Raw genomic sequence first — 21188 nt, 5'->3', positions numbered from 1 at the left:
TCTTTCCTCTTCTGCAAAATGGGGAGAGCCGTCCCCATTTCCGGGTGCTGGTATCAGATGAGACGCTGTTCTCAGGTATTTAGAAAGCCGTATTCCACAGGAGAGAATCCAAATTGTCCCCACTCTCCTTTAGCAGATGAGAAACGTCTTGTCCTCAGGTCACACACTTAGCGGCAGTGTGCTGCCCCTTTTTTCTGGTCAAGACCACCGCTTCCTTTCTAAATATTTCCACTCATGTGTGTCCATGTGCCATAGGCTGTGCATATTGTTTTGTTTGGTGGTGAAATTCACATAAGATAAAATTCACCGTTTAAACCATTTTAACGCTTACAATTCAGTGTCATTTGTACTTTGTAATATCGGGCAACCGTCGCCACTACCTAGATCTAGAACATTTCACTACTCCGAAAAGAGACCTCGCAAGCCTTCCTACCCTTTAGGTGAGCGGCGTCTGCTTGTACTTTTTCCCATACATGTAACCCACACTGGGGTCCAGCCCTGCGCTGGGTATCGCCGTGGTGCCCTGCGCCTGGAGCTAACCCTCTGCGGGAAGCGCGTAACACACCCTCCTCAGAGAGAGCCGCGCCAGCGCAGACGGACTCTGCCTGGAGAGAGTCCGCGGGCGACTTAAGTACCATAGCCGCGTCAGCTCCGCCCAATCGGCGCCCTCTGCGGCTCCCTGCGCGCTTCTGGTAGGCTGCTGTGTCAGTCAGTCAGTAGTGAGGGCCCGAGGTGGGAGGGGCGGGGGAGAAAGCTGGCCAATCGGCGCCCGCTGTGTCTCTCTGGGGGCACTTGGTAGGCTTTTGTGTCAGTCCGTCAGGAGGGAGGGCCCGAGGCAGGGGGCGGGGGAGAAAGCTGGCCAATCGGCGCCCTGTGTGGCTTCCTCTGCGCTCCTGGTAGGTCCCCACATCAGTCCATCAGGCGGGCTCGTGGGTTGGGCGGCGGCGGCGGCGGCGGCAGGCGGGCAGGCAGTTCCGGGCGCGCGGTGGCTGTTGGTGAGTCGCGCCGCGGGGGTTGGGGTCGGGGGTCGGGGTCGAGGTCGAGGTCGAGGGGCGGGGGCGGCGGGGCGCGCGGCGCCAGGAGGCCCGGCGGGAGGCACGGCCGCCGCCGCGCGCGGGCCTGAGGGGATTTCTCGGAGCCGGAAACTGAAAGTCGGAGCGGGCCCCTCACAGGAAAGTTCGCGAACGGCGGGGCGTCCACGGCGGCCGGCCCGGGTCCGCGCGGGGTCCACGCCCCCCGAGCCGCCCCCGAGCCGCCCCCGAGCCTCGGCTGCGGCCCGCGGCGCCCCACCCCTTCTTGCCCCCGAGGGGCTTCGTGCCCCGCTCGGGGTCCGGACGGGCTCCGCGGGCGGCCTGGACCTCGGGGGTCGCCGCTTGTCGCTTGCTGCCCCGGGCCCTCTCCCCGTGCCCCCGACCCCCCTGAGCTTGGGCCTTGTCCGACGGTGACACCGAGCCCCGAGGTGGATGGGGAGGATGCAGGGATCTAGGGAGCTGCCGGGGCGGACGGAGCCTGGCGTGGGGACTCAGAAAACTGCTGTGTGTGCGGGGCCAGACGCTCCCTGGAGGCAGAGCGGGCTCCTCGTGGACCGGACGGTGGGGACGGGGGAGAGCTGGGGACAGCTGCGCCTGTGACAGCAGCCGCTCCGCCCGGCCTTGCATCTAGCAGAGCAGGGGGCGTGCCAGGCCTGACGCCGGGCCCTGCGTGACTCAGGGGCCACATGTCCCCAACGAGGACGGCAGCGTTTAGCAACTCAGTTACTGCCTTTAGGTGGAGGTCCCAAGCAGCCCAGAATTGTTGTTTGAGTTTTTTTTAACGGCTTTATTGCAGTGTAATTTACGTACCGCAAAACTCGCTGTTGCTTGAATTTCAAACAAACAAAATCGTAAGCAGTGCTTTTTTGAAAGCCTTTTCTGAGGAGCAGAAGCTTTCGGTGCTCTCAGCAGTAGCATCTTCGCACATTCGAGCAGCCGCTCTGATGCCAGGCCCCAGCCTGGCCGGTCCCCAACCTCAGCCCCGCGCCTGGGGACACAGCCCAGCCGCCCTGAGGCTGCAGCTCCCAGAGGCCGGAGCCGTGACTTGGGCCTCTGTGCTCTCTGGTCCTTTGGCCTGGGACAGCCCTGAGCGCGCCTCCTGACACACCCAGGCCGCGCCATGGGCCCTTCCGGTGTCCCCCCTGCATCCCAGACCTCTGCCACCTGAGGCTGCGTTGTGCCCTGTGGCCCTGGCCTGCTGACTGCATCGGTAGTGGTGCTGCCCAGTCTCCCCAGCTCCATGCGTGATGCACAGCAGGAGCCTGGAAACATCCATGCGGAGCGACAAATAGAGTGAAGGTCACGTATGTACATCACTGGCTCGCTCACTCTGGGGAGACAAACACGCATGTCTTTCCTCTGGGGACCTGAAGAAATGGGTTGTTTCAGCAGTGGTCGTAAACTGCGGACTAGAGCGCAGAATTTATAGCCATCACTTGGTACTGGAGAAAATGTTTTCTCCGGGAAGAAAAGGCCTTCTGACTTAGTTCTGAGCCAGGTGTGGGCCCCCCTCTGGCAGTGGGAGATGCCAGCCCGCCCGCCCGCACTGTCAGCACACCAGCGCGGACCGGGCACGGTCCAGCAGGTGGGTTTCCACCGCAGGGCAGCGCACACATGGGCAAGGGGAGGAAGGTCCAGAGAAGAAAACCCAGAAAAAATGACCCACAGGTTCCACAGATCATGCCGAGAATGGGGTGCACGCCTTCCGTCTGTTCCTGAGTCCCCACCTGGGCTTGATGCCCTGCCCTCCCTGTGTCCTGGGCCTGCTCCTTCACGGAGATGGGTGAGGACCGCTCCCTCGAGGCCTGGGCTGTGTTAGCAGAGGAAGGACATGTCCCTGTTGCACAGTGCGGCTGAGCCTCGGGGGGTGAGGGGGGCAGGCTCCGCGGAAGCTGTCCCCTGGCTCCGAGCAGGACCAGAGTGGCCGCCGCGTTCCCTGCAGGGCCAGCAGGCGGTGGAGATGGCGTTTGGGGCAGGTGTTCCTGGGGACTGGCTGTGATTTAGGGAGGCGAGTACACAGCAGCGGTGGGGGTAGGAGGTGAGTAGTGGAGGTGACTACAGTGCGGGCTCCAGGATTGGGGTGCCCTGCTTTGTGGCGGGGTGGCGCCCGGCTGGGCCAGTGGTGCAGCACGGAGGAAGGGTCAGACACGGGTATAGGAGCCAGTGGCCGGCGGGAGCCTTGGGAACAGGGAGGGCACCCCCGCACCCCCCACGGGCCCGGGTCCCTCCTCCCTGCCTCCAGGCCCGCGATGCTGCCCGGGCCGAGGAACGGTGCGGGGAGGCGAGGGTTGTTCAGGAAGCCGAGCAGCAGTGGCCCTGGAAGCCTGGGGGTCTGAGGGAGGAGCCCAAATCCCCAGCTCGTATTTAAGGGCCTCGGGAGGCTCCTGCGGTGAGTCAGGTCACAGTGGACGGTGGCCGGGCCCAGTGGTAGCAGTGTGGTCAGGTCCTGGATGTTTGTAGCAGGTAGAGCCAGTGGATTTCCTGGCCTGTTTGAGGTGGGCGTGAGGCGGGGCTGAGGCCTCAAAGGGGCAGAATCGCTGCGTCATCATTGATCAACGTCTCCCTGTTGATGGCCCCAGTTTTTCATAAGAATCTGGGTGTGTTGATGGCACGAGTAGCTGCGAGCGGGCGCGGGTGGGAAGGGACGGCGCAGCGTTTGCTGTGTGCTTTAGTGTAAACCGTTGTTGGGCGCTAAGTTGGTACCAGACCACTTGGCATCACGTTGAGCTTGAACGAAGATGACAGTAGTGTCGACGATAACGTTCACGTGGACTTGAGGTCCTGGGGGCCGCACTCGCACGCTGTGTGCGGTCACAGGTCCCTGGGAGTTGCTTCAGGAGGCTTGGACCTGGGGGGCCCAGCGTGGCACGCAGCAGGGGCAGCTGTCAGTGGAGCGTGGATTTGGGGGAGTTTGGTCCTTGCGTTGGGGCATCCCAGAGGGAAGCTCCTGGGTTGAACCCGTGTGTCTGCTGGCAACAGGTGGCCCCCAGCAGCCGAGTGCTCCGTCACCTGACGTGATGTTGGTTTGGGCAGCAGCGTCCCTTCTGAGAATTAGTCCCTGACCCCCACACACCGGGCTGAGGACGGTGGAGCCCAGCTGCCCAGCGGCCTCCGGCTCAGTCGGGGTCTCGGTGATTTCTCACAGGGATGGCTCTTTCCCTGGCCCTCCTGCTCTGTACCCAGGCGGGACCTGGGCTTGGGAAGGGGGCCTGCAGCACACGAAGTGGCAGAACAGCGGTGGGGTGCCAGATGCCCCCCACTCTCCTGGGGGTGGGGAGGCAAGAGGGAGCTGCAACCCCACCTGGGAGGGGCTTCTTTTCTGTTAAAACCGGTTTTTGAGGTTATTCTGCCATTGTTAATATTATGAAGCAGGGTTATTCGGGATAAACGTGCATGGGTGTACCATAATTAGGGATTTCACCATCTTTTTTTCGACTCTCCGGGAATAGAAACTCCGTCTCTTTCTTTTTAAAATGGGGTATACATACAGCAAAATGCACAAATCCTAAATGTACAGCCAGATGCACCTGTGTCCACATATACAGTCATTCCTCGCCTTCCAGAAGCCCTCACGTCCCTCAGGCAACACTGACCCTCCTGCACGGAAGGCTTCTGTGTTTCGCTTCTCACAGGGTTTCTGACTCCAAATGTGTAGGTTTCCCCACACCAAGCAGTTCTGCCTTTCTTGATAGATGCCGACTGGGCGTCCTGCAGTTTAATTCAGTTCTAACACTGGCCGCCTGGAGTTAGCACAGACCCCTTGTATTAAGGGTTTGGTCGCACAAGGCTGCCCCCACCCCACTTCAGATGCCAGTGGGGAGGCGGGGCCTCCCGTACTTCTGACTGACCGACTGTAAATTGAGGGTCCCCATGACCCCCTCCTTGGGGTCAGTAATTTGCTAGAAGGGCTCAGAGAAACATGCGTAACAGCCCGCTGGGAGAGACACACAGGGCCAGGTACAGGGAGGGACGCGGAGCCACGCCCTCTCCAGCCCCCCCTTCCCAGCACCTCCACATGTTCAACCCAGAAGCTCTCCAAACCCGGTCGGTCGTTTAGGGTTTTCACCGGGGCTCCGTTCTGAAGGCAGGATTGATTGAATCACTGGTGATTAAGTCAACGGCCAGTGTCGCTGCCGCGCAGATGGGGGTGGTGGTGAAGGGGCTTGTGAGTAAACAAAGGTGCTCCTCTGTCCCCATGGCTCAGGAAGCCCCAGGGGTTCTGGGTGCTTTGTGCCAAGAACCGGGACGAAGACCCAGCGTCTGTTGTATCCCAGTTCCCAGCCCCAAGGGTAATTGCTGTTCTAACTTCTGTCGTTGTAGGTTAGTTTCGCCTGTCCTCGAACTTCATGTGACTGGAATTATCCTGTAAATAATGTTTTGTATCTAGTAGAAATGCCGTTTCAACAAAATTCAAGTTTGTTGTATAAAGTTAGTGCATTCACGTCTGGAGCATGTTTGGGGAGTGAATTAAGTGTGAGACCAGGGCCGGGCCGTGTGGGAATACTTGTTCACACTCTCAGGTGAGTCGTGTGAATGGATGTAGTTCTTGTTTTTTACCACCTCTCCTGAAAGTCAGGATTTGGAAAATAAACTGGAAGCTTGGAAGGACCAGTAGGGGGTTTTGGTTCCATATTGGAGGCTTGTAACATCTGACCCCTAAGTACAAAGGCTGCCGGTCGCCCAGTCCCCAGCCCCATGTGACTGCAGGTGGGTGGAGTGTGTGGCGCCAGGAGGGTCCAAAAGGGCCAGAGACTCGGAGTTTTCTTCTAATGTTTGGGCAGGTGGCACGGCAGCAGCGGGTGGCTTTCAGCGCTGAGTGTGGGCACGGCGCTTTAGAGTCTGTATGATGTTTTCCATTACAGTTCTTGAGGGTTCAAGTGTATAACTGTGACTTGAATAAGACATTTAAGGCCTTAAGCACTGAGACCTCCTAGGGCGTGGCGGGGGCGCCCTCTGACCGCGTAGCTGCCGGCCCTCCTGCCGCGCCAGGTAGCCGTGACCGCTGAGCGGGGAAGACGAGGCCCACTGTGTGTTGGGGCCTTTTCCCTCTTTATTGCTCAGAAAAGAGACCGTTTGTGGTTCTTTTATGTCCAACAGGAGTAAAGGTCCGTGGATTAATAAAATGGGCTCAATCTGCCACAGAAGGTGTGGTCAGTCGGCCAAAAAGTTTTTCCCCCAGGCCGGCCACATTCGGGCGGAAAGTCATCGCAAAAGAAGAAAGTTTCTCCTGACAGGTCCCCTGGAGACTATTTTTGAGACTGGCAACGAGAAAAGCGTCACCCTCATCCTCGCGCCTTGCACGAGCTTCATTTTTTATTTTGCTTTCTGGCCCTGCCTGTGTAAAACATGGCTGCAGTCATAGAGGCCTTTGCGTTTCATCTTGTTTATTTTGTTTGTCTATTTATTTATTTATGGCCGCGCCGCGGCTCGTGGGATCTTAGTTTCCCCAACCAGGGATTGAACCCGCGCCCTCGGCAATGAAGGTGCGGAGCCCTAATGACTGGACCGCCAGGGAATTCCCACATTTCATTTAATTTAACACCTTATAATGAATACAGAGTTTCGACCTAAAGAAGGTGTTTTTTTTTTTTTTTCTAGTTATATTCAAAAATAAAAACTCCTCTTTCTCATGTAGTCTGGAGCCATGATATTTTAAACCGTCAAGGTTACGAAATCAATTTAGTAGCATGACCAGAAGAAGAGGGAAGCTAGGAACGTGATGCCTCTCACGCGGGAGGGAGTGCACCTTCACGGGCCTGTGTTCCAGACGTGCACACGTGTGTGGCCGCCACAGCCTGACCTTGAGCTGCCCTGGCCCACACTGGGGGCGCGTCCGTGAGCTCTTGGGACTTTTTGTTCACATCGTCCACCAAAAGGTTTTACTAATAAAGGCACCTCTCATGCTTGCACATCTGTGTTGTGAGGGCTTGAAGGAATGAGATCCCCCAGCTGTCGAATGGACAGATGGACCCTCCAGGGGCCAGGCCTGCCAGTGTGAGGAGAGCACGAGAGAGGCAGAGGTGTGCCCTCCTGAGGTGCCTGGGCACAGCGTCCCTTCTGTTGGTGGCTGGAGGCAAGAATGTCGGTTGTGAAACGTCCTGGGAGCTGCGGAGGGCCCTCCGAGTAAGGCCTCCTGTGTTACAGACCCCACAGCTGACTGAGAGTGGCTTTGCCCAGCAGCTAGGGGACGACACCATCTGTGCTGTCCCCTCGGTGTCAGGCCAGCTTAGGACAGTGCACGTGGCCTCCTGTGCACGGTCGCTGCCCAAGCAGACACGCCCCCCCCCCCCAACCACCGGAAAGGGGCAGAGTTTCATAGCATCCTGACTTGACCATGCCCAGACCCCAGAGCAGACGGGGTGTGTGCTGGGGGCGTGCGGGGGCAGGGGGAGCTCTTTGGGGGTTTGCACAAAGGACTGGGGCAGCCTGCCAGGGTAGTGGACGATGAGCAGGTCTCTGAGCGCTGTGGGGGACCCTCCCCCCGCTCGCCCATCCTGGTTACCTTGCCTTCGCGGCCTTACCAAGGCCTGGTGGACGGCAGAGGGCAGCTCTGAAGTGAGGGGGACCCTGGCTGTGGGGACGGGAGCAGAGCAGCAGCTGCACACAGGCCGCACCCCCGTCTTGGGGCTGAGGGTTGGTACGGCCGTCTCCTGGGCCTGCCCGGGGGCGTCGCCTGCCAGGCTGTCCAGTGTTCTAAGGACACATTCACACCTGGAGCCTTGGGGAGATGGCCAGGCGCAAGGATTGGGGTCCGCGATCACGGTCAGATGCGAGCCCGGCCAGCTGGCCTGGGAGCAGAGGCCCGGGCCGGGTGGCCACAAGGGCAGCCCGCTGGGCCCAGGGCTGCGGCGGCTGTGCGGGTGCCCGCTGTCTCAGCCTTAGCCCCGCCTGCGCAGGGCTCCCCGGAGCGCTGACGTCCTCCCTCTCAGAGGTCCAATGGCCCAGGCCTTGCACGTCCCCGGACCCGCCGTGACACGCTGTGCTCTCCCTTAGGGCTTGGCCTTGGTGGGGCTGCGGTGCTCATGGCTGCGGCCAGCGCGACCCCTCCCGGCTCTCTGGACCTGCTGCAGCCTGGCTTCTCCAAGACCCTCCTGGGGACCAAGCTAGAGGACAAGTACCTGTGCTCGGCCTGCAGGAACGTCCTGCGCAGGCCCTTCCAGGCTCAGTGTGGCCACCGCTACTGTTCCTTCTGCCTGAGCAGCATCCTGAGGTAGGGACACCGGGAGCAGCCAGGAGCGGATGCTGACGCCCGCGTGGCCCAGGGCTGCTTTGGTGTGGGCTGAAGTCAAGCATTTCCTTAGAGTCTGTTTTCCCTGCTTCTCCTCGTCTCTGGTGGGAACCGGACAGTTTAAGATTGCCTGGAGGCTCCCGCTCCCTTTGTGCTGGGCGCCTGAGTCCCTGCGGGGTCGGGAGGTGGGGCCTCTGGCCCGTCAGCAGGAGGACAGCGGCCCTTGGTCCTGGCATCTGTTTGCGCGGGTCGCGTTCAGACGGGCCGGGGTTTGGGGCTGGGCTCCAAGTGTCTCGCCCGGTGCGCCGTGTCCGCTGGCTGCCCCGGTGGCCGACGGAAGCTCCAGAGCCCGAGCCGTGGCGTGGGCCTGTGTTAGTGAGGCCGCGGGCCTCCCACCCTCCGCGGCGGGTTTCAAAGTGCGGCCTCCCCCTCTCCCCACCAGCTCCGGGCCCCAGAACTGTGCCGCCTGCGTGAACGAGGGCATTTACGAGGAAGGCGTCTCTATCCTGGAGAGCAGCTCGGTGAGTGAGCCGTCCACGCTGACGGTGTCGAGGGGAGAGGGAACCTGGGAACGGCTGCGGGAGAGGCGCCCCGGTCCCGAGCCTCCCCCCAAGGCTCGTGGTGTGGGGCGCCAGGCGGGTGGGCGGCTGGGAGGGGGCTTACCCGAGGGACGCTCTCTCCCCAGGCTTTCCCGGACAATGCTGCCCGCAGGGAGGTGGAGAGCCTGCCGGCCGTCTGTTCCAGCGAGGGCTGCACCTGGAAGGGGACCCTGAAGGAGTACGAGGTAGGGGCTGCCCTGCGCTGGCGGAAGCCCCTCCCGCAGAGCAGCTTCAAGCCCGCCTGACTCCCGCGGAAGGGGGCGCAGCTGCTGCTCCGGACGTGCCCACCTAGACTCTGGAGCCGGGGAGCCGGGCGTGTGGCCCGGGCTGGGGTGCTCACGCTGTCTGGGCTGTTTCCTGGTGTGTCCGTGGATGCGGTCCTCCGGCCGCAGTGCGGTGGCGGTGAGCAGCGGTGTGTGCGGGGACCCTGGTCCGGCCCTGAGAGTGCCGCGCAGGCAGGAAATTAGCTTTCTCGCCGACGGGACTTTGTTGTCTTTCCTCACTTTGGATAGTGCTGACTCTGGAAGACGCAGGAATAGCCTGCACGTCCGTTCTGGGGTCACAGGAAGGCATCTGGCCAGTGACAAGGGCAGTGGCTGGGTGCATATCTTGCTGGCCTGTCTCTGCCGCGCGAGGCTGGCATGTCGGGGTCCCTGTGTGCTGGGCCTCCGGCAGCTGAACCTGCGGCTGTGAGCCCGGCCGGACGCTCTTCCTGGTGATCAAACGCCCTTAAAAACTTACGTCTCCAAGGTACCTGCGCACGAGTGTTCCCAGCAGCACTGTTGCCGGCAGCCAAGTGTCCCCAGCAGAGGGCGGGACACACAAGATGGGGGCTGGTCGTGCCGTGGAATAGTGTCCAGTCGTGAGAGGAAGGGAACCCCGCCCCAGGCCACAGCGGGGACGGACCTTGGGGACATCACGCTGAGGCCACTGTCAATCAGCTTTGGGGTCTGAGTGAGATGAGCCCAGCAGAGGAGGACAGAACTTGCGGGACCAGCCCTGTGAGACAGGAGGTGGAGTGGAGGCTGCCCGGGCCGGGAGGTCGTGTGCAGTGGTGCAAAGTAATGGGCTGGGTCCTCAAGGTGGGGAGGCCTTGGTGCTGTCCCACGCGGCCCCGGCTGGCGAGGCTGGAGGGGCTGTTTGCGGGGGACCCGGCTCGCCTACGCCCAGGGCTGCCCAGGCCACGGAGCAGCCTCCCTGCCACGGGGTGGGCGCCGGGCTGCGACTGAGTCACGACACGGGGGAGAGCCCGTCGGCTCTGGAACTGGGGTCCTGGGTTCCTGGCGGTCTCCTCCCTCCTGCTCCCGTCCCGGGCGCTGCGTGGCGGCCTCCTCTGGTCCTCTTGATCGACTCGACTTCGTGGGCTTCAGGCTCTCGGTTGCGTTTTGCCAGAGGAACAGCTTGGCTGTGTCCGGGGAGGAGCCGGTGGTCGGGTGGACGGAAGCTGGGCTTTCCTCTGACGGGCGCCTGGCCTGGGAGCGGAGGCCTCTCTGTGCCCTTCCGGGGAGCCGGACTGCAGCCCGTGGACAGAGGCCCCCGACGCCCAGGGGCCACCGTGGGGCGGGGGCGCAGGCAGGGGGTGCTGCCACCGGGGCCCTGCTCGGCAGACGGGCCTGAGCTGTTGTTGCCCAGCGCTGTCCGGAGAGCCGGCCTCGGGGCAGGGTCTCTCCTGGGGGGGGTGGGGAGCCCCAGCAGGGAGTGCAGTGGGTACTCCGTGTCACCTTTTGAGGGGACCAAAGATCCCTGGGGACAGGCGGAATAGCCCCAGCTCCCGAGTCCTCTGGGGTTTCTGCCGCCTCCAGGCCGCCGGTGCGGGTGGCGGCTTCGCAGGCCCCTGGCCGAGGGCCTGGGACCGCAGCCAGCCCGTGGGCCCTGCGCCGGCCGTGCAGGCATGCGGGCTGGAAAGTCCCTGGCTGCACCCGGGGAGCTCAGGAAAGTCCCTGGGGGTTGGTCACGTGGGAGACGGGCACTGCTCTGGGTCTCTCGGCGCAGCCTTTGACGTAGGGTAAACCTGTCTCTAGCTGGGGTGAGACCCCACCTCGGGGCGCGGGGCGGCCACCTTGCTGCAGCGGTGGCCCCGCTCCCAACCCGGAGCCAAAACGTTTGCCCTTTGGGTTGCTCAAAATTGGGGCGGTGCTGGGAAACGCTGAGAGTGTGGAAAGATGGGGAAAATCCTGGTCAGCCTTTGAATAAGTTTTTCCTTTGCAGTGATGTCTAGTATTTTCTAAAAACTCAGTGAATTAAGATTCCAGTTCAGTTAGAAGGTGTTTGTGGAGTGCCTGCCAAGTACACATAGAGCCCTGGGGACTGCTCTTCTGGAAGCGAGAAGCAGGGGCTGCGTGGAAGGAACAGCAGGGAGAAGGGGCCTCGGGCTTCAGAGGAGGGGTCCGGGCGGACCTGAGGGAGGACCAGGTTATGGGGACATTTTGCAGCTGAAAGGTGAGCAGAGTTGGATGTGCTCACGTGTCGGGGAATCCAAAGTTGAAATGCCTGAGCATTTAGCTTGAACTCTGGTTGAATGAATATTGATTTCTCTGAGCGATCTGGTGGGAGTGGGAGCCGACGGAGCCCGTCCCAGCCTGTGAGGGTGCTGGTGCCCCTGCTCCAGGTACGGGCTTCGGGGGCACTGAATCCCGGGGGCACCTGCTGAGTGGCGAGCGGTGTGGGGCCGGGTGGTCAGCGCTGGCCGCGCGCGTCCCTCTCCAGTTGTCCAGTGGCCCCGGGGCTCACCCTTGAGCATTTTCTTTTGCTTTGATCAGATCCAAGTGCCCTCTGGGTGCTGTCGTTTTTGTTTCACGAGTGTGGTTGTTTCCGAGGCTCCCCTGTGGCTTGGTGTGATGGTTTGTGCTGTGCTCAGTGTGGCCAGACCAGGGCCCTGTCTGGGGAAGCTGGGGGTGCCCTGGCGGTCGAGGGAAGTTCCTCCCGGGCGTGGCCGCCGTGGAGCCTTTGAGGAGCTGTCGCCGGAGCGGGAGGCCTCGGGGAAGGTGTCCCCTCTGCTCTGCTTCCTGTACCTAGTGGCGTCCTGCCCACCCGCACGGCCGGTCTGTGTCCTGGGGCCGGGCCTCTGCGGCAGCGTCCACGGAGCCCCGTCGGGTTGAGTGGGGTCACCGGGGAGGCTTGCTGAGAAGGCCGAGTTCCATCTGATGTGTGTCCCTGTGGGAGACGTGGAGCCCAGGGTCCTGTGAGGAGGCGAGAGTGCCACGGGCACCACGTCTGAAGTCTCCGCGCCCCGGCTGCTGGGAGAGTGGCACGCGTGCCGTGTCTCTGGGGTTCACCTGGCACCACTTCTCACTCCCCGAATGGTGAGCTTTGGCCCCGGCAGCCGAGCCTGCCGCATGGGGTGGAGACTCGGCCGGCCTGTTCGCTCGGCCTCGGACTGTGGGCCACGTGGAGACAGAGCCCGCGTGTGGCACCTCCTTCCTCAAGGTCACTGTGGCTGAGCTCTGCGGGGGCCCTGAGCTGCCCCAGCTTGTCAGGCGCCCAGCCTGAATCTTGGTGGAGGTGCTGACCCCACGGCGTGGATGTGCTCGGTGCCCAGGCTGCGTACTTACCAGGGGTCGATTTTGTGTGATGCGTATTTGATCACAGTTTTTAAAAAACAACAGCAAACAAACCGTCATCTCCTGTTCTCTGCTTACCGGCCTGCCCTCTCTGCCCCTTCCTGGCTGGCGTTTCCTGAGAGCTGCGCACAGCTTCTGTCTGTCCCCTAGGCTCGCGGCCCCGTTTCCAGGTCCCACCCTTTCTCACCTCTTCAGCCACCGCCACCTCCGCTCAGCCCGCTGCCGCGGCCCCCCCAGTGCTGCGCTGCTCAGGGCCACGCCTGTCCGGGTCGGGCCCCCGCTCTGCGCAGTGAAGCGGCAGCTGCAGCTCGCCTGCCCTCCTCCCTCCGCGTCCCTCCCCACGCTGCTGGCTTTACTGGGCCCCGCCTGACCCTTCGGAAGCCCAGGCTGGGACCCTGCCTCCCTGGCCACGTCACCCTGCGTGTCCTCAGCTCCAGGAGGGCGGGGACGGGGGCTCTCAGCCTGGGCGTCGGGACGAGTGGGCGCCTGTGTTTCCGTCTGCTTCTCGCTCTGGTCCCCACGGCGTCACTTCTCTGCCCTCCGTCCACTTAGAACCTGTTCCCGCAGCCCCTCTCACTGTCCCCTCTGTGTCCCGAGGGTGGGGTGCCGCCGGCTGGATCTGGGTCCTGATCTCTGCGCTGGAGCAGGGGTAGTGGAGCGGACGCGGTGGCCCCCGTGGCCCAGCGCCGAGAACGAACCCGGCCCGGGCCGCGGCCGGTGGGGCAGTGGCCCAGAACCCCACGGGCGCTCCGCCGACGCCTCGCTCCCTTCGTTGCCAGAGCTGCCACGAAGGACACTGCCCGTTCATGCTGACCGAGTGCCCGGCGTGTAAAGGCCCGGTGCGCCTGGGTGAGAAGGGGCACCACCTGGAGCACGAGTGCCCGGAGAGGAGCCTCAGCTGCCGGCACTGCAGGGCGCCCTGCTGCCTGGCTGACATGAAGGTGAGGGCACGCCCGGCGGGGTCGGGGGGAGCTCACACGGGGGGGCGGCAGCGTGCGGCCGCACCCCCTCCCTCGGCCAGCAGCCTCCCTGGGTTCACGTTGAACAGGCCCCGAACACCGTGTGGCTTTGTCTGAAAGTTGTCGCGTGTCTGTGAAGGGCGGGCCACCTTCCCGTGGGTTACATCACGTCTGGAGCTTCTCAGGGTTCCTGAGGTCACGAGCGAGCTCGGTGCCCACGTTTCCGGAGTCTGTCCGTGTGGGTCACGTGGATCTGCTGGGTCGGGACCCAGACGCCCCCTGCTGTCTGCAGGTCTCTTCACCTTCAGCCTTTCCCTGTGGGCGTCTTTTTCTCTCTGCTGTTTGTTGAAGAAGCCGGCCTTTAGTCTGCATTTGGCTGGTCGGGTCCCTGAGGTGTTTTTCACGCCCGGGAAGCTCAGCTCTAGAGGCAGCCCAGGGCCCGAGACTTCGGGCGCCCACCCTGCGCATCTCGTCAGGGGTCTCGGAGGTGTTCTGGCCGCTTGGCTCCCCAGCCACCAGGAAGTCCGCCAGCATGGCACCCGGGGGGCAGTACTCTCGGGGCGCTGGGGCGCTCCTCCTCCTGGTGTTACCCCAGCGGCTGCCGGTCGAGGGCAGGTCCTGAATCTGCAGACCCCCGTGTCGCACGCCGTCTCAACCTCGGGGCTCAGGAGCGTTGCTGGCCCCGCCCCAGCTCTGACGGCTGCCACGTCTCTTCCAGGCGCACCACCAGGTCTGCCCCAAGTTCCCTTTGACCTGCGAGGGCTGCGGCAAGAAGAAGATCACACGTGAGAAAGTAAGCACTCCCCTGGCGCCCCGGAGCGCTGAGCAGCTTGGTGCTCAAAGGACAGGCCGCACCTCGGCTCTGGGGGCGGGGTTCCCAGGGGTGGGGTCGCGGGCTCCTCTTCCTGCCACCCCCTCCCGCTGCGCAGCCTTGCATCGGAGCCACTTGGCCCCAGGGAGCGGGGATCTGGGCCGTTGGACTGTTTACCTGACGTGTGTGTTGATGGCTCTTCTCGCTGCGGGAGGTCTGTGTCCCTGAGGACGGGGCGGTGGCTTGTCTGTGCTCCTGCTGTGGCGATGGTTCCACAGGCAGGCCCCCAGGCCCGCCCTGGCTGTGCTGGGAGCTGACTCGGGGTGGCCAGGCGGCCTCCATGCTCTGGGAGGGAGGGCGCACGCTCACATGCCTGTGGGAAGCCTGCGCTTGGTCCCCGGGGAGGCAGCTGCAGTTTGTTCGATGAGGCCCCTTTGTCTCCTTTTGAGCTTCTGAGGTTGCTCTTTGGAGATGACGCATCTCGTGGATTTGTCCAGCGGTTATAGTGCTCCAGGGCAAGAGCTGGGAAGAGAGTGATTCCGGAAGCTGGTGGGGCTCGGATCCCTCCCGAGCTGTCCTGGTCGCGCACGCCTCGCCCACACGATGGGTGAAGACAGCATCCAGGCTAGCTTAGGTGGCATTTCTCAAGTTGTGAGCGTGACCGAGAGCTTTTTGCCTGAATTTTACCTGCGTTTCTCTTCCTGGGGAGCATTTGTGACGCCCGTGCGTTTCTTGGCAGGGCATTTGTCCTCTTTTTTCTCTGTTTTTGGAGCTCTTTGTGTATCAGAGCTGTAAGTTGCAGTTATTTGTCCTTTTATTTTAGTTAATGGTATTTTTGGTTTGTTTTTGTTTTGAGGGGCACTTTTCAAGGTTTTTCTCATTGTTTCTGGATTTTGATCCAGAGTTGGGATTGTTTTCCGCTCCCAGGTACAGAGGAAATTCTCTATTTCCTGCAGGTGTAAGTCTGATTTCTCACGTTTTGGGTCCCTGGCAGGTGGAGGCCAGTGGCTGGCTGCCCATTCCCCTCCCCCCACTTCTGGCGATGTCGGTCTGGCTGTGTCTCCCTCGGCCCAGGCACTGCCCGGCTCAGCTGGCCACCCTCTGGGTCTTGGGTTCTGCTCTGCTCGGAGTGTGGCCGTGGGCTCTGATCCCTGGTCAGGCTGGTGCTCCTCACTCCTGGCTCGGTTTGGAACCCAGGCTGTCGGCCCCCAGGCCCCAGGGCCTCAGACCAGCCTGTGAGGGAGGAGGTGGGCAGGGCTGCTCTCTGGGACGCAGAGGCCCACGCACGGGACGGGCTCTGCGGGCGATCCCAGACGGCCCACGCGCCTCAAACACACACGTGCCCGCGTTTGCGTGTGTGCGCGAGGGTGCACTGCAGCTTTGGGAGCAGGTGGTTGGGTTTTGTCCGGCCCGAGCGTGCAGAGGCCAGCGGGGCGGGCGCGAGGGTCCTCTGACGGGACTCTGACCCAGTCGGTGCAGGCGCGGCTGGAGCAGAGGAGGACCCGTGTCTGACGTCAGGCCCGTCAGTTTCAGGACCACGTGAGGACATGTGGCAGATGCCGAGTCCCCTGCAGGTTCCACGCTGTCGGCTGCCCCGAGATGGTGAGTCCAGGTCTGCGGCGGGACCGCCGGGAGCTCCTGGTTCCCAAGCAGAGGCCGGCAGACGTGACCGCCCCCTGCGGACACGGTCTCCACTCCACCTCCAATCCGGCCCTCAGGTGTCCCGGCTCTGTCCGCTCGTCCCCCAGGTGGTCCCTGGTGCCCGGCCTTGACCGCCCAGCTGCTGGGAACCCCCAGCGTGTCGCAGCCCCCCGAGCTCTAGCGATGCTCCCTCTGCCCGTCCTCTCACCTCACCCAAAAACCTCACCTTGCTCCACCCGACTCTTCTGGCCAAAAGCCCAGTGGTCGTTCTGGACCCGCCTCCTGTCTCTCCCACCACGTCCAGTCTCCCAGAAGAGCCTCCGTTCTGCCTGCAGACGGGTCCTGGAGCCTCTCTGCCTTCCCGCCTCACCTCTGTGGCCTGCGTGGCCCTCCTGCGTGATCGCACCCCGGTCAGTGGCCTGGCTGTCCTCCAGCACACTGACTTTCCCCGGGCCCTGACCCACCTCCTGTCTGCCCGCCGCACCTGCCAGCTTCTGTGCGGCTCCCTCGGGCCTGGGCAGCTCCCTGCTCACGTGGCCCTCGCCCTCCTTTCCCACCTGTTCTGTGCCCCCGAGGGCTGGGCGTGTGCAGGCCCTGCAAGCAGAGGCTGGCTCCATAGATACGGGCACACCAACCCTCTGCTCTCAGCGATACCCCAGCAGCATTTCTGGTGGTAGCAGTCCTGGCGGTGTTGTCACTTGGTGACTGGACGACACTTGGTCTCCGTGTCCTGCTTTGTTTTTTCTAACGAGGGTGAACAAGGGCAGCGCCCCTTCCGTTCGCTTGGTTTGTGTTTGACATCCTGCTTCTGGGCAACGCGGTGCTGGTCATTTCCCGCTCGGGCCTGGGGATCCCTGGCGTGGGGGCCGTTAGAGGCCAGAGGAAGGGCCTAGGGCACACGCTGCCACGGCCTCTTCACGTCGCACTGAGGACGAGTGTCCTATTGACCCCGTGGATCCAGCCGGCCTCGGCCCAGCTTCTGGAAGCCTCAGGTGCCCGGCCATCCCTGGGCGCTCCAGGCACTGGACCTCACGCGGAGGTTCATCCCTTTCTTTCCATTTTAGGCTTTTTGAGGCTGTCTGATCCTCCAAACTCGTTGTGGAGCTTTGGAAGGGATGTGGCTGCCAAGCCAGCTCTGTAGGGACTATTGAAGATGCGTTTTATCCCCCTCCCCCCGCCCAGCCGCGGCCGCTTCTTTTGCGGTGTTTCTCCCGCCACCTGAGACACGGGTGAGTCGCGTAGGGAGGTCTGTGCGCAGACGTGGTTGAGTGCAGACGGTGACAGACGCGGCGCTGGCAGGTGAGCGAGAGGGCAGGTCACCCTCGTGTCGCCGCCGCGCTCCGGGCACCGGTGCTCCATCGAGGTGTGCGGCCGCGGGGCCCAGCTGGGGCTGAGTGCGGGCGTCGTGCCTCGGCAGGTGGAGGGCGAGAGGCTGCAGGAGCACGAGGCGCAGCGGCTCCGGGAGCACCTGGCCCTGCTGCTGGGCGTCCTGCAGGCCGGGCCCCCCCCAGGAGACGGCCGCCCCCTCCTCGGCCAGGGCGAGCAGGGCTGGGGGGCCAGCACGCCGGGCCCGGGGGCAGCGCCCTCCACGGCGGCGGAGCTGCTGCAGCGGTGCGAGGCCCTGGAGCGGAAGACGGCCACCTTCGAGAATATCGTCTGCGTGCTGAACCGGGAGGTGGAGCGGGTGGCCATGACTGCCGAGGCCTGCGGCCGGCAGCACCGGCTGGACCAAGACAGGATCGAAGCCCTGAGTAATAAGGTTCGTGCCCGGGGTGCCCAGGCCTCGTCGGGCGGGTGCCAGGGGCTCAGGGGGCTGCAGAGCCAGGAGTTTGAGGGCAGCGCCTGCATTTCCAGTGGGCACTCGGCTCTCCGCGCTGTGCCTGGACAGAGCTCCTCTCTGAGCCCCTTCCCCGCAGGGCCCGACGTGGGGCTCAGAGAGGCCGAGGGTGGAGCCTCTTCTCCGACCGGGGGGCAGAGGTAGCCGTGGGGAACGTGCCTGGCGCTTCGTGCGGGTCCCACGAGCGCGTTTCCTCCTGGGGTCGGGGGTCTCGTGGGCATGGAGCCCATCCGAGAGCAGCTGACCCAGCAAGGCTGAGGCACTGGGCACGGGGGCCGTCCTCCTGGAAACGGGGGGAGACAGGCGTGGGGGTCGTTTCATAGCGCGTTCCTGCCAGACGGAAGCTGGTCTCTGTGGAGGCGGGTGAGCCCCACGCCCCTCTGGCCTGGTGCCCCAAGGGCGCGTCCTGACGGGCCCCGTGCCCCCAGGTGCAGCAGCTGGAGAGGAGCATCGGCCTGAAGGACCTGGCCATGGCTGACCTGGAGCAGAAGGTCCACGAGATGGAGGCGTCCACCTTCGACGGGGTGTTCATCTGGAAGATCCCCGACTTTGCCAGGAAGCGCCAGGAAGCCGTGGCCGGCCGCACGCCCGCCATCTTCTCCCCAGGTGCTCTTCCGGAACTTGCCCTCCCCCTGAGCTGCTGCCACCCTGGGCCCCCACATCCCCGGGCTGGGGTCCGCCCCCTGCCGCGGCCGGGAGCCGCAGGGTCCCCCGGCGGAGCCTGCCCGGCGAGCCGGCTCGTCACCCCGCAGTCACCAGCCTCGTGTCAGGGTCACGTCTCGTTCCTTAAACGGCAGCCCCACCATGTCCGTGGTCGCCCCTCTGCTCCCCGTTGGACATGAGGCTCGTCCAGGTCGGGCTCGGTCCAGCCGCAGCCCCTCTGCCCAGAGCCCCTGCCTGGTGCTCGAGCCTCAGTCCAGCCCCTGAGGTTCCTTCCCGGTGGGTAGCAGGGCCAGTGCGGGGTCGCATTTAGGGTCTCTTAAAAGTGCCGTGTCTGACGACTGCTTCCATTTTCAAGAGAAGTCTGTTTGCACGAGCAGCTGACCGCGTGCCTGGAGGAGCACGTTCCCTCCTGTGCCCTCCACCCTGAGTGGCGTGTGTGTGTTTCCTGGGGAGGTGGCCGCGTGGGCTGAGCCCTGGGCGCTCACCAGCACCTCCCCACAGCCTTCTACACCAGCAGGTACGGCTACAAGATGTGTCTGCGCGCCTACCTGAACGGAGATGGCACCGGGCGGGGGACGCACCTGTCCCTCTTCTTCGTTCTGATGAAGGGCCCCCACGACGCCCTCCTGCGCTGGCCCTTCAACCAGAAGGTGCGCGAGGCCCTGCCCCGGCTGTGCTGGCAGCGGGAGCCCCTGGGTGACAGGTGTCAGCGTCACCACGCCTCAGTGCTCGGGCAGTGTCCCCTGTCTCCTGGGCCATGCCGCTGGTCAGCCACTCGGGACCAGCAGTTAGTGCTGGTGCTGCTTCAGAGAGTTTGTCACAAGGAAGGAGGGCCGCCAGGGGGCCTTGATCTGAGGGCATGGCCCAACCCTTGGGAAGCCAGAGCCCACGCGGGGGAGGAATTGGAGACCCGGGCACTAGTCAGGACAGACGCCATGATGACGCTGGGCAGCCCCGTGGCCCTCGTGGAGGAGGTGGCGTCACTGAGCGCAGGGCCGACTCGTGCTTCTCCCTGAGGGGTGCTGTTCCTGGGGGTGGGGACAGCTGCGTGAGCTCTTTGGTGAGAAAACGTCCCTTAGACAAGCGTTGTCAGAAAAAAGCACAAATGGACGTGGCGCGGGGTGCTGGGCTTCAGCCTCGGATCCTGGTGTCAGTGGACAGAAAACGCCGGGATGGGCACAGATGGACAGACCGGGCTGACCTGTGGCGGCCGTGCTCCCGGCACTCGACTGCAGACCGGGCTCCTGGCGGCTGGGCAGGCTGTGACTCACGTGCTGTCCCCTGGGCGCTCTCCTCCCAGGTGACCCTGATGTTGCTGGACCAGAACAACCGGGAGCACGTGATTGACGCCTTCAGGCCTGACGTGACCTCGTCCTCTTTCCAGAGGCCGGTCAGCGACATGAACATCGCGAGCGGCTGCCCGCTCTTCTGCCCCGTCTCCAAGATGGAGGCCAAGAATTCCTACGTGCGTGACGACGCCATCTTCATCAAGGCCATAGTGGACCTGACAGGGCTCTAGCTGCTGCCCACGGGAGCGGGGCCACCGCGCTGGGCGGGCACCTGGGAGCTCACAGGCAGGGGCCGCCTCCCGGGAAGGGGTTCAGCCCAAGGCCATCGGCGTGGGCTGTGGGCCCGTGTGTCCCCCGCGGGTGGGCCGTGCAGGTGTGGAGCCCTCAGCCTGCAGCGGGGCGGCCGGGGCCACAGTGAGGAGCTGCTGGAGAGGAGGGACGGTCTCGGGCCCGGCTGCCACTCCAGGGAGAGCCCTGCTGGGCCGGTCTGACCAGGCCAGCAGGTGGGGAGGGCGTCCCGTGTCCCCTGCCGTGTGGCGCGTGCAGGGCGCACGTCCAGCGCCCACCCCCCCCCCACCCCCGCCCAGCTCCCGCAAGACACGTTGGCTTCCCTGTTGGGTGTGGAGAAGTCGCTGTTAAACCCTTGAATCTCTGCAGTGAGTGGTGTCCATCTGGATCTCGTCCTGGCCATCAGTGACTCTGGCCAGGGCCTCCTGGCCTGCTGGCCTCCACGCCCCGTGTGTCGCCAGCTCCTTGAGCGGTTCCGTGGGCTCCCTGACACTGCAGGCTGGCTCGTGCGGGCCTCGGTGAAGCCAGCCATTCTCTCTTCTGGGATGTTACTAGCTGGGCAGCTCCTCGTCCCTCAGGCCTCCCCAGGGGCTGCCCTGGAGAGCAGGGCCACGTGCGTGCCCCCGATTCTGGGCCGGCCCCGCCCCTCCGTGCAGGGCCCCCGGGCCTGGAAGAGTGGCCGATGGCTTCGTCTGAGTTTGGGACCTGACAGGTGGCGTCTCCCCAGGACCAGGACTTGCCCAGCCTCCAGGTGTTTCCTCAACAGCGGCAGAGCCCGGGCAGCCTGAGCACAGGCTTGCACCTCGGCTGGACCCGGTCAGGGCCTCAGCCTGGGGGCTGCAGGGTGGGCACGGCGGCTGGCCACACCCAGGTGCGCTAGTGACCAGGACTGGGTGCTCAGGAGCCAGGGTCCTTACACAGAACCTGTGACAACATCGTCACTTCTCTATTTCGAGAAGTTAAAGAATTGAAAGGCACAGAGAATAAGCTCCGTGTGTCCAGAATTAACAAATGTACACGTTTTGAATTATGTATTTTAATTAAAAAGAAACATTGCAGAAAAGTTGAAGTCCTTCTGCTTCCTTTCCCTCTCACCACCTCCTTCACTGGCCAAGGCACCGGCCTCATGGATTTGGATCCTTTTCAGTTTTAATTTTTGTCTCTGTGTGTGGTCACCCACAAGTAAGGCTCGTGTACCGAGTCCCCTGCAGACCCCTCTTCCCCTCCCCCAGGGAATGCCTGGTGTGCTGAGCACCGCACGGTGGGCCGGGCGCAGACACAG

The 21188-nt window shown here is 63.5% G+C and overlaps 1 protein-coding gene across 3 annotated transcripts; it reads left to right on the top strand.

Moving 5' to 3' along the window:
• Positions 1-927: 927 nt before the first annotated feature.
• Positions 928-20959, top strand: TRAF2 (TNF receptor associated factor 2). 3 transcript variants are annotated; one of them, XM_061199588.1, is made up of 12 exons: positions 928-995; positions 8025-8241; positions 8702-8780; positions 8945-9043; positions 13198-13359; positions 14096-14170; positions 15716-15790; positions 17247-17588; positions 18095-18272; positions 18831-18979; positions 19484-19629; positions 19714-19829. In XM_061199588.1, exons 2-12 carry the CDS (start codon positions 8054-8056, stop codon positions 19730-19732), a joined length of 1512 nt encoding a protein of 503 aa, XP_061055571.1. In that variant the 5' UTR covers positions 928-995; positions 8025-8053; the 3' UTR covers positions 19733-19829. The 3 variants fall into 3 exon arrangements, with proteins under 3 accessions (XP_061055571.1, XP_061055569.1, XP_061055570.1); XM_061199586.1 differs by lacking the exon at positions 19484-19629 and having other exon boundaries at positions 19630-20959; XM_061199587.1 differs by lacking the exons at positions 928-995; positions 19484-19629 and adding an exon at positions 5447-5551 and having other exon boundaries at positions 19630-20959.
• The last annotated feature ends 229 nt before the right edge of the window (positions 20960-21188 follow it).

Source organism: Eubalaena glacialis, chromosome 9, assembly GCF_028564815.1.
Source record: "Eubalaena glacialis isolate mEubGla1 chromosome 9, mEubGla1.1.hap2.+ XY, whole genome shotgun sequence".
NCBI classification, from domain to species: domain Eukaryota; kingdom Metazoa; phylum Chordata; class Mammalia; order Artiodactyla; family Balaenidae; genus Eubalaena; species Eubalaena glacialis.
The sequence above is the reverse complement of the archived record's forward strand: the minus strand, read 5'-3'. Positions and strand labels throughout refer to the sequence as shown.